Source organism: Setaria viridis, chromosome 1, assembly GCF_005286985.2.
Source record: "Setaria viridis chromosome 1, Setaria_viridis_v4.0, whole genome shotgun sequence".
Taxonomy (NCBI): domain Eukaryota; kingdom Viridiplantae; phylum Streptophyta; class Magnoliopsida; order Poales; family Poaceae; genus Setaria; species Setaria viridis.
The window spans coordinates 36,278,474-36,292,762 of record NC_048263.2 but is presented as its reverse complement, the minus strand read 5'-3'; the positions used below and the strand labels follow the sequence as shown (position 1 = coordinate 36,292,762).

General features: G+C 50.4%; 3 protein-coding genes across 4 annotated transcripts; 1 reads left to right on the top strand and 2 right to left on the bottom strand.

Annotated features, from left to right (window-relative positions):
* Positions 1 to 1,650: 1,650 nt before the first annotated feature.
* On the top strand, positions 1,651 to 5,585 carry LOC117836362 (transcription factor BIM2). Of its 2 annotated transcripts, none has more exons than XM_034715779.2 (11): positions 1,651 to 2,537; positions 2,693 to 2,770; positions 2,884 to 3,222; positions 3,320 to 3,431; positions 3,670 to 3,739; positions 3,990 to 4,082; positions 4,220 to 4,258; positions 4,381 to 4,564; positions 4,648 to 4,783; positions 4,869 to 4,989; positions 5,102 to 5,585. In XM_034715779.2, the coding sequence occupies exons 1-11, from the start codon at positions 2,522 to 2,524 to the stop codon at positions 5,150 to 5,152; spliced, it is 1,239 nt and encodes a 412-aa protein (XP_034571670.1). In that variant the 5' UTR covers positions 1,651 to 2,521; the 3' UTR covers positions 5,153 to 5,585. The 2 variants fall into 2 exon arrangements, with proteins under 2 accessions (XP_034571670.1, XP_034571661.1); XM_034715770.2 differs by having other exon boundaries at positions 1,660 to 2,537; positions 5,096 to 5,585.
* On the bottom strand, positions 5,384 to 6,418 carry LOC117836378 (protein TIC 20-v, chloroplastic). The gene has a single exon (XM_034715786.2). The coding sequence runs from the start codon at positions 6,287 to 6,289 to the stop codon at positions 5,642 to 5,644; it is 648 nt and encodes a 215-aa protein (XP_034571677.1). The 5' UTR covers positions 6,290 to 6,418; the 3' UTR covers positions 5,384 to 5,641.
* A 3,328-nt stretch (positions 6,419 to 9,746) lies between these two features.
* Positions 9,747 to 13,557, bottom strand: LOC117841486 (rhamnogalacturonan I rhamnosyltransferase 1). Its single transcript, XM_034721883.2, has 8 exons — positions 12,672 to 13,557; positions 11,897 to 11,964; positions 11,713 to 11,801; positions 11,428 to 11,593; positions 11,050 to 11,339; positions 10,756 to 10,960; positions 10,496 to 10,653; positions 9,747 to 10,345 (listed from the first exon to the last, which is right to left on the bottom strand). The coding sequence occupies exons 1-8, from the start codon at positions 12,973 to 12,975 to the stop codon at positions 10,102 to 10,104; spliced, it is 1,524 nt and encodes a 507-aa protein (XP_034577774.1). The 5' UTR covers positions 12,976 to 13,557; the 3' UTR covers positions 9,747 to 10,101.
* Between the last annotated feature and the right edge of the window lie 732 nt (positions 13,558 to 14,289).

Below are 14,289 nucleotides of genomic sequence, written 5' to 3'. Positions count from 1 at the left end.
AGAGCCCCCGCCCCCGCCCCCGCCGCCACACGGCACACCGCTGAAGTGACCCGCGCCGATGGGTGGGTGCGTTGGCCACGTGATGGTTCCGTAACCCCGAGCCTGATTAGGCTCAGATCTGAGTGGCGACGGGCGCTGTCTATATCTTAATCCCCCGGCCGAGAGGCGATAATTAAACTAGTCGGCGCCGGGAGTTGTTTACTGATCCCTAAACGGATTCCTCAGCTTGCAGCAGGGAGTGTGGCAGAGGGAATGTTCCGATCAGAGCAGAGGCGGAGCAGGGGAAGGAGGCGGAGAGCACAGAGCACGACGCCATCCACTGACCTCTCAATGATTTGATCCACGGGATCCCATCATTTTTCTTTTGGCGTCGATCTGAGCTGAAGAATCATTACATCCGCGGCGGCCATGTTTTGTTGTGCCCGCAAGAGGAAACGGCCGCGAAGTTTCCCCGGGGTTGTGCGAGACACATGCGCCTTGTCGTATTGGGCGCAACGACTTTGAGATTGAGCCAGGCCGGCCGGCCAGAGCTAAGCTAAGCTAGGCAGCTTAGCATCTGCCCTCATGATAAAATATCGATAAATTTGATACCCAAGGTCCGGTAAAACTATTTTTATCACCAGAATTTTAATTTTCAGCTGAATTCGCACGCAGTTGACTAGTCGACCCATGTAAACGTGTGATATTATCTTATTTCAGTATCATTACTAGCAATTTTGCTATGCTAAATGGTTTGAAAACAATTGTGTAGTTATCTGAAGAAATTGGTATTTGTTTTTAAATTTTAACCTAAAACAAATCCTATCAACCGATATAAAGCCGATAAACCCATTTATCATTGACCTCCGATAATTTTTTCTTACAGGTAATGTTAGCCCTCACCTACTTAGCTAGGTTCACGATCATGAACCCCCTAGCGTAAATAAACGTAAGGCATAGTAGCATATCACTTCGCCCAGGTGAAATTGATGCAGACGGGGCCATGGCGCCATGCTTTGTTCGCCGGGACGCCCGTGGTTTCAGAGTCCCACGCACCGGCCGGGGACGTCGTCGTACGTGTGCTACAGCACTGCACAGGTGATGCGATCAGGGCCGGCCGCCCGGGGACCGTGGGCTGTTTGTTGGGTTCGTGCACGCACCGGCGCCGCGCCACCGGTCACGCACGCACCGGTGCTGGGCCCGGCCATGTAGTAGTAGGCGAGTCGCGTCGTCGCCCCCACCGGCGGCACGTGCACCGTGGTACCTACTAGCCTACGCGCGGCGGGATCGGTGACTGACGGGGACGGGCGCATGCACGCAGGTGCGTCGGCCGGCCCGTGCGTCGGCCGGCCCGGGCACATCGTACACGCGCTGATGATCCGCCGCGACGTGACGCGCGCGCCGGGCAAAGCCGTGGGGCAGGCCGCGCGTCGCGGTCGAACGTGCCATGTCGCCCCCGGCTGATCCCGTCCCCCACGATGCCATGCGAGCTCTCGTGCTCCGGCCAGATGGGCGCGCCCCCCTTTCCGATCGCTCTCGAGGGCTAGTGGGTGTAAAGGGCGGCCACCACCACCCACCAAGCGAACGCAGCAGCAACGTGGCGACACGCGCTGGCTGGTTGGCTGGCTGGCGGCATCAGGATGGATCGACCACGTATACGAACGGCCAGGTGCGCGCGTGGATCGTGCGTACGTGAGGCCTGGCGCTGGCGGTGCCGCTCTCGATTGGTTGGGCTGCTAGGTTACCACGACGCGCCGGGCACATGAGCGAGCACGAGAGCGTGGGCACGCATGACGGCATGAGACGCACCGGCTAGTTTGCTACCTATAGCTAGCTTGCTCGTCCTGCCGGAAAGCGCGGGTGTCTCGCACAGCACAGCCGCCTCGTTGGCTGGGCATGTGCGCGCAACGGGTGGGATTGGGGAGGTGGTGGAAACAGAAAGAAGGGTTAGGCAGGCAGCTAGCTAGGGAGGCCCACCAGCAAGGCGGTGTACAGCTTCGTCTCCGCCGCACCGGTGGAGCACGTGAGCGGGTGAGCTAGCTAGCCTTCTTTTCGCTCCCCTCTTCTCCCTCCCTCCCTCTCTTCCGGTGTTCTCCTACGTGAGCAGTGTTTTTTCACTCCTAGGTAGTTGGATCATACCAGTTGATTATTCTGTCGTCTGTGCCGCAATTAGCGGTGGTAAGCCTCAACAAAAAACGCCAGCCGTTCGTTCGATCAGATATGCCATCAGGATTCGAAACTCTGTGTGCTTGCCATTCGCATCTGGTTGCTGTTTATGTTGAAGACACTCCAAATTTCAAAAGATAAAAACATGGATGACACAACCAGACAGGCAGGCAGGCAGTCACACCTCCCCTCTCCTCTTCTCCTTCCCTGGCCTGGCTTCCCTCCACCTGACTATAATAAGCTCAGCGGAGTCGACAGCCGAATTCGCCACATTCCGTCGGTACTAGCTAGCAGGCGGCAAGATCCAGGCACCATCTTTCTGCTGCAGGGGTAGGCTTGGCAGGCAGGCGCCAGAGATCTCTCGGTTCCCGTGCCAATGCAGCTCTTCCAAGGTACTACCATGTCGGACAGACCTCGCCGACCGAGTTCGTCGTTCGTTGCTCTTGCCGTCGCCGCTCACTCGCTACGCAGCTAGCCTCTCTGTAATTCTCTCTTTCTCGCACGCTTCCTCTGAAGCTGACAGCTGTGCTGTTCCCGTGATTCGCAGGGGAGAAGCCGGCCCACGACTTCCTCTCGCTCCACACCGGAGGAGGCTCGTCGTCGCCGGTGCAGCACTCCACCCAAGGTACGGTGAAGTGCCATGGCTCACAATTCTGGCCGGAAATGCGGCAGCCTGTGACCCTGGGTCTCGTGTTATGCATCGGCTTGCTAACCCACGCGGTTTCACCGCGGTTGCAGGATACGATCTGGGGGTGCAATCTTCGCTGAAGCCTCTGAAGATGGGCAAGCGGCGCGGCGGCGGCGGTGGCGGCGGCGACGGAGCGATCGGCATGGCGCCGTTGGGTCTGGAGGCGGACTCGGAGAAGCATGCCCTGCCGGGCGGTGTCGGGACGTTCAGCATCAGGCAGGTGCCATCGACTACCCAGCCGAGGGGGCAATGCGTCGTCAGGGATGCATTTGCGCCCGTGCTTCATGGCTCCAGAACGGAGGGCACGCCCGGAGCAGAATCTGGAGCCAGGGCTCACAGTGGCCCGGCCACAATGTGGCAAGATTCGGGCACCGATCAAAGATCCAGAGGTGACTTATGTTTTCATCATGGAGTGAATTGCAGTGTCATTGTTCCCTAGTATGTAATGTTTAGAGTTCAGACCTGATTATCGTTCTGCATGTGCAGCAACGAGAGGAGAGGGGAGAAGCAGCGGCAGCAGCGGTGATCAGGGGCCAAGCACTCCGAGATCGAAGCATTCCGCGACCGAGCAGCGGAGGAGGACCAAGATAAATGACAGGCAAGCTTCTATTTCAGATTGTGTTATAAGCAGATGAGAAACAAACAGATTAGCCATGATCATGTGAATTTGAGTGAGCCACAGCCATCTCAACATTTTATAATTACATCATGGCATGAACCTGCCATAAGGACACAAATCTTGAATTCTATTCTGTTGCAGAACAGTTGATACATTACATGGAATTTGACAAGGGAAGTGTATTTTTAACAAGTATCTCTATAATGCTCTTCTTCAGGCTTGAAATACTTCGTGAACTTCTGCCACACGGTGACCAGAAGAGGGACAAAGCGTCTTTCCTTCTCGAGGTAAGCAGAGCATCAACTTTGCCACGGCAGTCAGGCGATCTCATAATGCCTTGTTGCCCCTAATTTTGGGACAATTTCCTCCTTGCTGCTTGCTCAATCATATGCAAACAACATTGTAGGAACTAGAACACTTTGCAGAATGAATTATGCTATAGAAGGGGGAAAAAAAACTAAGAAACATGGTATCAGCTATGCACTAGATTTGAATCCACAGCAGAAATTTTTACTAAGTGAAACATTTTGCTCGCAGGTTATCGAATACATAAGGTTTTTGCAAGAGAAAGTCCAAAAGTACGAGTCAGGCCACCCACAAAAGAATCACGAGGATTCCTCCATGCCATGGGTACTATACTAACATAGCCATGTTACCATGTTCACAATAGTACTCTACAACAATCATGCATCACTTTACCAAAAAAATGCAAACAAGGCTACATTTGGATTTTATCTGTCATTTTTCCATCTCTATTTTTCTTGCAGGCGAAAGTTTACTACAGATCATGCTGGAAAAACACAGAGGTAATTCCACACACACACACATGCCAAAAGAGGAAGAAAAGTAATAGCACATGAAGGTCCATTTACCCATGATATATCAATGATAAGATCTTTTCCTCTGTTCCTTTTTCATGGTCTCACAGAACATTAGTCAAGTCCAGGGAGGAGGATTATCAGCCCCCACGCAAGATCTAAACAACGAACAGTACTGTTCCGAGAAAAGTACAGTAGCACCTACTGCTCATTTCAGCACACAAAGTGCTGGAGAAACTAGTATAGACGACATTTCCTCCCAAAAGGCAACAAGCACACCAAAAAACTGGGCAGGTAAGTTGCCTGTTTTCCCTTTCCATTGCTTAATCACCTTTCACTAGCAACAGTTTTGTCAAGCCTAATGTCTTCAAATGCAGATGACAGCACACCTAGCAAACAGCCACCATGGTTGAGCATGTCAACCTCTGATTCAGGCGATAGAACACTAAGCAAGAATGAGAACAACACTCTTGATGAGGATACTCGTAGTCTTTCTAATGCTTACTCTCAAGGGTCTGTCCCTAAACTAGCAGTTGCTTGCAGAATGCTAATTTAGCTATATCTGCAACTAACTGAAGAAAACTTTTATCTGCAACAGGTTACTAAACAGATTGACACAAGCACTAAAAAGGTCGGGAGTAGACCCATCTCAAGCTAGTATATCTGTAGAGATCAATATGGACAAAAGAGAGCCTAGTAACATGCACGACAATTTGAAGGTACATCAGCAAGTTAAATGCTTACAGAGTTCCTAAACTTACCTCATATGGCTTATTCACACAATCACTCATTTCATTACCTCTTCTTTTCACCCTCACTTGTCAGGAACAGGACAATGAATGTGAAGAAACAATCCATGTGACCAAGAAGCTCCGGTGCTGACAGATCACTACCTCAAACTAGAAAAGTCAAACATCCCCCCCCCCCACCCCCCCACCCAAGTCCAGACCAGGACTTCACAGAAGCAAACCACAATTGATGCAATTCTTTTATTTATATTGTCATCACATTTACTGACCTAGGCTTCCATTCCAATATAGAGGAAGCTGCTTAGGGAGGGTAGCCAGAAACCTTCCCCATTCATTCATTCCTCATTTGTAAATGCAATTCAGATTGTAAAAACAGTGTATATGTATTGCTCTCTCAAAATTTGTCAATTCAACAAATATGGTAGTAGACTAGGTTGCAACGTCACTGTGTCAACCTTCCACAATTCATCCATTAAATTGGTAGCTAGAGCTATGGACAATGTAAACTATACTAAGCTTGTGATTTGCAGCAAGCGCCAGTAAATCATTGAGAAATTGAGATGTCACTGTGAGTCACAGATCCCCTTTCCCTTCTCATCAGCATGATTCAAGCGAACTGTAGTCACATCACCTGGCGCTCGGCTGCATCCGCAACGATAGGCAACCGTGGCGTCTTCCCGAGCAGGCACGCGCCCCCGCCGTAGACCAAGCAGACGAGCAGGAAGAGGAACACCGTGCTCTCCATGCTCTGGAAGATCTCGAATCCGACCCCGCCGGATGGCGCGAAGGACTGCGCGAGCAGGTCGGGGAAGATGAGCAGCACGTCGAGCACGACGGCCTGCATGGCGTTGAAGCGGACGAAGCGGGAGAAGGCCTGCTGGTTCCGCACGACGGCGAAGTAGAGCGTGAGGAAGAGGAGGAAGGGCGTGAGCGGCGAGGAGTGGAAGAGGCGCGCCGCGGGGCCCAGCGGGCGGAGCAGCGCGCTGAAGAAGGGGAACTGCGCGAGGAGGAAGCGGCCGTGGTGCGCGCCGTCGAGGAACGGGTAGAGGTAGGCGACCGCGGCCACGAGGCGGTCGGGAGCCTCCACGGCCCCGCTGTTGTCGTTGTTGTTGGAGGCGCGCGGCGGGGCGGCGAGGAGGCGGCGCGGGGATCGGGCGGGGCACGGTGGAGGTGGGAGGGCGCGGCGGCGGGGGCTGCAGAGGAGGTGGCCGGATGTGCGGTGGAGCGGGCGCGGGGACGAGAGGAGGAGGAGCGAAACGGCGGATGCCATGGGGGCCGCGCGTTTCGGTTGGTACTCGGGATAAGCGGCGGCGAGGTGTGGTTTCAGTCCGCTGCTCGGCGCGGGTAGGGAGTGGAGATTTTTGGGGGGTCGGAGGGGGCGGGGCGTTTGGGTGGGTGGGTGGGGGTGGGGGGGGTGGGGGGTGGGCAGTGGCGCGCCGCGCGGATGCCGGCGGCTGCTGCCTCCTCCGCGCGGGGGGGAGAGGAGATTTTTGTGGAGTTCCGGCTTTCCGGGGATGTGGCCGAGTGGGAGACGAAGAGGAAGAGATTGGTTGGTGTTGGTGGTGTTTGGCGTGCCGAGGCGGTAGCCAGTTCACATGGGCCGGATGGGGCGCGCCGCGCGCGTTGTCTGCATAGTTCCACATTGAGGCGAAGATTGTTAATGGGCCACAAGGGAAGCCGAGTTCTTGACCAATTTCTACAGATTTTTTATATTTCTACATTTTATATCTTAAAAAAGAGCAAAAATATATGTTGGTTTTGAAAAATTCAAAATGGAATCCTCTCGTCAACTCTAGTGGCGAGATAAATAAATCGTTGTTCCAGTAAGCAATTTGTTAAAGGTTGCCATATGAGATCGCGACAAGATGAGCTCCACCATTACGGATTTACGGGCACACATGGTGAAAGGTGAATAACATGTGGACTGTAGGCTGCATTTTAACTGACACTCTCCTCATCTCCTGGCTTGCTCGATGCGATATCACCAAACGGAAATATGGATGGGCCACGTAGCACCATTGGGGCACATGTCAATTGTGGTGCGTGTTAGCTCAACTTCAGTTCACGCATGCTGCTCCGTGTGCAGGGACGGACCTAGCGTATAATTTGAGAGGGGGCACACCTCAAGAGTAGGTAAATTGATGTAGGGGTGGGTCCAGGACCCGGTGACTCTTGGCACCTGCCCTGCCCAGCTCCAACGACATTGTTGCAAGAGGAGCTAAGAGCAAGCTCCCTTTTATTATTTTCAAAACCTTAATTAGGGAGAAAAACATTAGAATCGAGTCTCCAACAGCTTCTCCCCGCAAAAATATGACGACGTGAATAACTCTTCGACGCCCCGCAGATTTTCGCGACTCCGCTTTTCCCCGATCGCTCCTACACGTACTTCTTTCCCGCAATGGAGATGAAGAATCCATCATTTTCATCATCATCTGACGACGAATCCAACACCAATTTAATAGAAAGGTTTCGTCGACTCATAACGAATCCGTTTTACCTATCTCCAATTGCGATCGTAGAACGCGGCAACAGATTTGCAGCGCTAGAAGGGGCGACAAGTGGCGGCAGCACTAGAAGGGCGACGGGAGAAACAAATCGTGAGGGGGAAGGTGAGGCTGGCTGAACTGATGGACCCAATCATACTGACGTAGCCTGTTTCGAAATATTGGTGATGTTATTATTGAAGATCTACCGTGGGATGACATGATTTTAGGGAAAGAAAATTTTAGAAGAGCCCTATATATAGTTTTGGGGAAAAAATTTAAAATAAGCTTTTGAAGCTGCTCTAAGTGTTCGAATCAACTTTCGGTGGTCGCAGCCCTCTTCGACGAGAGATGGGAAGATAATTTTTTTTAGTTCACCCGAGCTCCATTCAATTCCTACTTCTGCAACTGATTGATGTAGATTTTCTATGTTGAAATTTAGTTAATTAGCTTGGCTCGCAGAATTTGTATAGGTCAGCCCCTGGCTCCGTGACAGTTGATCTCGACTATGACAGTTGGCAGGGATCTCTCACGTCATCGCACAAGAGTCTTGTGATTTCATCAAATACGGAGAAAATTAATTCAGCATTTAGAAAAAAGATAATAAAAAATAATGTTCTACCTACACGAGAACATGTTTCAACATTTAGAAAATAAGAAAATATATTTTTAAAAATGTTCCAGATACACTAAAAAAATGTTCCATATTGAATCTTATTATTATTTTTTGGGAGTATTGTGTTCCTGCCCTGTTCTGAACCTCAAGTGTAATTTTATCCTTATTTTTTTCACTTTGTGATTATACCTTTACTTTTTCAAAATAAACACTTCGTTTGGCCCTATTCTTGGCACTGTTAGTTGGATGTGGAATAAACCAATTTAAAAATTTAAGAAAACCCTTCATAATATGGTGGAAAGACAAAACTACCCTTATCCATTCACACCCCACCCACCTCATGAGCATCTATCTCTTGCTCTTGGTCTCTCATCTCTCTCTCTCGTAGCTCGAAAATAGACCTACAACTAAAGAAGTAAAGAGAAAATTAAAATTAAATAGTTTTATAGGAAGAAAAAGGAAACGCTGGTGTTAGGTGTTGCTGCGCCCTCCTGTGCGCTGTGCGGCGCGACGCGACAGCACCCAACGCATGCGAAATACGTTGGTGGTATAAGATTTGCGTATGCGTATCATCCGCAAGACCCAAACGTTAGGTGCTACCGTGCTAGACGGGAGGCCGAGCCTGCATAAGAAAGGGCAAGATCGATTATTCAGTGTTGGTCAGTTGGTAAAGGTGGAGCTGCGAATCGTAAAGACTTATAAGCACCACTGCTCCGTGCCAGCAGCGACGCGGCGTAGCCTAAACGAGCAACGGCAAGATGTTTATCAAGTCATGCTCCCTCTACACATAAGTATGCTGAACTGTCCTACCGAAGCAGAAATGTGTTGCTGAATGCTGAGTTTCATTCAGTATCTGATTGCTTCGCCAACGGTCTTGTGTAATTGTGCTGGCGGTATCACCGCAGCGGAAGAGCCGGTGCCATTCCTGTATCGAATACTGCAATTCGCCACGCACTGACGCAACTACTACCACTACTAGGCCACTGGTAGCATACTCGATCCCAAGACTGCTCTTGCGTCAAGGTTAATCCTGCCATGTTAATCGTCACTGAAAACAAGGCGCACGAACTCGCGAGCTATCGAATGTACCCCCATTCGAAGCGCTCGATGCAACTAGGGATCGGAGGCGCGTTGACGAGCACAGTGCGCGACGTACACAGTACGCATCGCCGTCAGAGTCTATAGCGGAGAAGACAACGGCACAACGCCTTCAACAAGTGCCCCAGAGAAATTCAATACTGAGTCGTCTAGATCCACTGACAATTTGACGCAGTAGTGGTTCCAGCGAGGCAGCATTGGATCTTAACGGAGCCAAAATGACGCTGCATTGCGTCTCATCGGAACGACTAATCTAGCAACCCCAGGACGGATCTGACCAGCGACGCAGGCGCGTCTGGATATTCGCCGCTGCTGACGGCGTCCAGCGAAAACCTCCCACTCTCCCAGAACTGCTCGCGCATCAAGGCTAATCCTATCCTAATCATCGCTGAAAACAAGGCGCACGTTAGGAAGCGGATCTGCTCGGCAACCGAAAAATTTACAACAACGTTTACTGACCGATTTTTTTTTTTTTTGCGAGCTGGAGACGTTGGAAATTAAACGTTAATGGATTCAGGAGGCATGCGCTATTGTGTAACCCAAATGTTGGCACATCTATTCTTTTCTCATCATAATAGTTTCTATTCTTACAAAGATCATTCTTATGGGACTTACACCATCTACACATGAACATAATCTCTGCATTTGCTGGTGTAATCAAGACTTGCCTCGCGGTGCCAGGATTATGCCTATCACCTATGTACATCTGCATTCAAGTATCCATCATCCTTTCTAGTTTCTAAACCAATCGCAGACCTTCCATGGCTCTGAACTGCTACCAACAGAATGCTAGCTCTCCATTTGACGGCTCCGAAGATTGATGAATCATCTTAGGTACAGCCATGCCAAGTTACAGAAAGAATGGCAAGAGGGGTGCTGAAAAGATCACGATGTTCGAAGCAGATTGGGATGTCGCAGGCATTCTTGAGGGTTAGCATAGAAGTAGTCCTCTTCTTTCGGTCTGTCAGGGATCACCGTCCTGGTGGTCGCTGATCCCATCCGGTTGGCATGGACAGCCTTGATTAATGAAGAGAACTCATCCCACCGCAAAGAACCACTGGTATACTGATCTACCAGCTCAACTATAAGTTTTCGATCCAACAGGATCGTTTTCTTGAAGCCCATGTACCTGTGTCAGCAAACAATGATCAAAATGTTACTTGCTTTTCTACAAGTGAACGCTTCGGATGCAGAACTTCCTCTATGAAAAATGGACAACAAGTCAACTCTAATATGCTGGTCGTAAAATTTGATAAATAATACTTGAGACAATAGATACCTGCGGTGGCCCTCGACAACTTTAGCCATGTTGCCATCATATGTTGGAACAAAGATATCACTTTCCAACGATACCAAGTAGTCCAGCGCTGCCATTTGCGATGAATGGTTCTGAAAGAACATGAGATCAGAAGGTTCCAGAAGTGTCTCCTTTCTCACCTGCACATCATTGACAGAACAAAAGGCATCAGAGCCATGCTAATTGATGACAGCATAATACAACTGTGGAATCGCAGGTGAATTTAGTCATTTGATCCATACCACGTTAGGGTAAGCCGAGGTAAGAGAAGCCATTCTGCGTTTTCCACCATATATCTCACCAGCTGCAATATATATTTGCATATTTTTGTCGATATCCAATGCTCTAAGGACAAGAGCAATCTCCTCTGGCGTCAGAGGGCAAAGGCCGTCTTTTCTTTTCACAAAAGAGTTTATTACTTTCTCTTTCCACCATGGGTAAGCATATCTGGAGTGTGTACTTCACTGTTAGTATGCAAAAGACCCGTGATAGAAATCAGAAGGGAACCAAGAAACTGGCAATCAGAAGAATTTTACCTCATTCTTGTAAGCTCCTCTGCTTCCTTAGGAGTGCAACCTTGAGTACAGCCAGAGAAAGCAAGCATATCCATCTCGTAACGTAAATGGAGAACTAAAAAGGGGCCATTTTGGCGGAGTATTCTAATTACTCTCCTGCCTAACTCTTCAATTTGGGGTGTAAATTTCAGTGCAGCGTAATTCACCCGGCAACGCAATCTCTGAATCTCCAGAGGCAGACCATTATTTGCCAACCTAGCATCAGTTCTATTCAGATGGAGGACCTTGTACTTCCGAATCAAAGGAAGAATCTGTACAGGATGAAGAACTGATCATCATCAAATGTCAACATTCAGTGCAGTTTGGAGTAAGGACGGATAAACATCTGACATATCTGACCTGCTTATGGTAATAAGATATATCTGACCAACTGATAGGAGGCATGGAGTGGAATTTCCCTAATTCCACTCCTCTCTTTATTCTCGGTGGCAATTCTCTAAGTATACGAACCTCGTCTCTAAGAGAGGTTACAAAATGTTCAACATCAAATATATCCTGAAATTCGCTGAAATATGAAGAAAAGGAGGTTTGCATAAGTATATTGTCACAAAAAATAGCACAAAATCTGTTGATGATTCAAGAAAGAAACTGGGAAAAGGAATTATACGCAAACAGTAGACAAACCTTGGGTCATTCCAAAATGATGTCTTATCCAACTCGGGAACTATTAAAGTTATATTCAAATATCTTGCAATGGCAACCATATCACATATCTGAGGGGCAAAGGTAAGGATGCTTGATGTTAGATGCAAGAAAGCATTGTTCTTCTGTAGCAAATGGCTGCATGGAGAGTCTTAAAGTAACTTACAGCGGCTCGCATTTGGTTAAGCCCACCATTGCATGAAACCATCAAATAACCATTGTTCCTATAAATTCCTAACAGAAAAATGGACAAAAAAAGATTTAGTAAAATCAAGGAACTAAATCACATGCTACGGTGCACATCAAGCAAGATTATCCTGCAGTTAATACAACCAATATTGTGATAGAGTTGAAGCTCACCGACCATGGTAATCATATAGTCAAATTAATACATGTGTAAGTGAAAGATATTTGTTCTGTTTTTTTTTGCAAAAAGTGAAAGATATTCATGAAAAGTCTATCAAATACTCCCTCAGTCCCAAAAAAAAATCGATTTGTAGCCAAAGATTATGTCCCAAAGGCTGTACTCTAAAGGTGCAAAAAATTAGGTCTGTTGTCACCTGACACCAGTGAGAACGAAATTGTGTACTGAAATGCAACATAATTGGTACCAAAAAAGGAAAAGTATAAGCCATAAATTTTGTGTACTTGCTACAAAAGGTTGTTACACGTTACTCCTACTTTCCCACCTGTCTCGAAATGATTAACATATTACCATCACACGACTTTCGAACAGGAAGCTGGAAATTGTGTCAAAACTTTGAATTGTAGTAAAATGCTGTAGTGTACGATTACTACGGCTTATCGTATTCCACCAAATGAGTGGCTATGGCCGATGCACAAAATATGAATAAAAATTGGTGGTCATAAAACGCATTTACGTTGGTCTACAATTGGTGTATTTGTATGCAATCGATGAGAAGCAGAGCGGCAGCACTCACTCTTGGGCGGCAGCGCGGCCTTCTCCACGACGGCCTCCGGCATCGCAAGCCGCGTGGTGGTGACCGCGGCGGCGGCCGCCGCCTCCCGCGCCGTCCGGCACGACGGCCACCCCTTGAGCACGCGGGGCCCCCAGGTGTTCCCCACGGCCGTGAGCTGCACGACACAGGTCCAGAGCAGCACCGTCGTGGTGGCGCGCACCATCCACGGCTTCATGCGCGACCGCGCCGCCGCGGCGGCCGCCGAGGACGGGAACCTGAGCTTGTCCGCCGCCTTGATCCCCATTGTTGCCACCTTGCACACCATCGAGCGAGGCCCCCGCGCGATCAAAGAGCCTCCCCGCGGAGCATCTTCACCGGCGTACGTAAAAAATCCACCGAGAACAACAGGGAGGGGGGATCGCCTCGCCTCCACTCAATGCATCGTAAGCACGTCGCTGGCCACAGCTTCTCCCACCCGCGCCGCCGCCAATGCGCTATATAAACGCGAGCTCGCGCGCCGAATGAGCGCCCCGAATCGGAAAGCGATCAAGAGAAATCCCAGACTGACGCGGAATAAAGCGCCCACCAGCGGCAATCCAGCAGTTATTGCCAATTCTCGGGCGCCCCGCCTTATCACCTTCCTTTCGGAGCCGAATCTCGGGCTGGGGGACCCCGACACGGCACCAAACGACGACGCCTGCCGCTCGCGCCGCGCCGGCGCCAGGGCAGGAGACGAGCAGCGCGAGCGGTGGTGGTGGGGGGGGGGGGAGTGGGGGGAGAATGGCTGCCGCGGCGCGCCGGCGATGGAGCGGGTGGATCCCGGGCGAGCGAGCGCCTCGGAAGCAGGGGAGGGAGGAGTGGGCGTGCGTGCGTGTGGAGGGAGGAGGCGGAGCGATTCGCGTGGGGAAGTGAAGTTATTTTTGGACGCCCCGCGTCGGTGGCGCTGTTAATACCCGGCGGACGTGTCCGATTAACCGAAAGGGGGTCGCGGTATGCGGCACCGGGGAGGTGTACACGAGTCGGTGCGTTACACGTGGACGGCGGGGATCGCGTGCCGAGGAGATTGGGACGGTCGAGATGGTGGGGAGGCGCGGTGTGGGAGCGAGAGTTAACGCGGCCGGGTCGGGGAGCGGGGCGCCGTGCGCCGCCGGGGGCGAGATCCCACGTGAGCGGTGGCTGGTGGCGCGGACGCCGTTGGATCACGCCCCGGGCCCATCGGACAGGAGACGTACACGTATCTGTATATGGCTAATTACCTTGCTCATAGGCAATGCAGACGGGCACCCTTCACCCCGCGCTCTAGGCAAGAGGTTTCACATGCATGGCGTCCGCTGCTTTAAAGAGAAAGGCAGCTGACAGATCACAGCGGCATTGTGCTGCGCCGCGCCGGCGCACGTACATGCATCTGCCAAACTGGGACTGTCTTATCCTTTTCCGGATTAAAATTACCATTGCTTCTGCCTGGATCATGCTGGAAATTTGCAGAGTAAGCTTCAAAGGCCCGAGGCCCGAGCACATGCCAAGGCTTCGTAGTGTGCTGGTGTGCTCGAGTCTCCCTGTGCTTCTCGACTTTCAGTCAACAACCCGCAATTAAACTGATCCCGTTGAAAACGAGCAAGAAGAAAACAAAGCAAGGAAC

Bases quoted from the DNA above. Each gene is read 5' to 3' on its own strand.
- LOC117836362 (XM_034715770.2), top strand. The intron at 2,771-2,883 runs GTACGGTGAAGT...CCGCGGTTGCAG, and splicing joins GGTGCAGCACTCCACCCAAG to GATACGATCTGGGGGTGCAA. The intron at 3,740-3,989 runs GTAAGCAGAGCA...TTTTGCTCGCAG, and splicing joins AAGCGTCTTTCCTTCTCGAG to GTTATCGAATACATAAGGTT.
- LOC117836378 (XM_034715786.2), bottom strand. From the start codon at position 6,289: ATGGCATCCGCCGTTTCGCTCCTCCTCCTCTCGTCCCCGCGCCCGCTC.
- LOC117841486 (XM_034721883.2), bottom strand. From the start codon at position 12,975: ATGGTGTGCAAGGTGGCAACAATGGGGATCAAGGCGGCGGACAAGCTC. The intron at 10,654-10,755 runs GTATGGATCAAA...AATGATGTGCAG, and splicing joins CCTCGGCTTACCCTAACGTG to GTGAGAAAGGAGACACTTCT. The intron at 10,346-10,495 runs GTATCTATTGTC...TTGCTGACACAG, and splicing joins GTTGTCGAGGGCCACCGCAG to GTACATGGGCTTCAAGAAAA.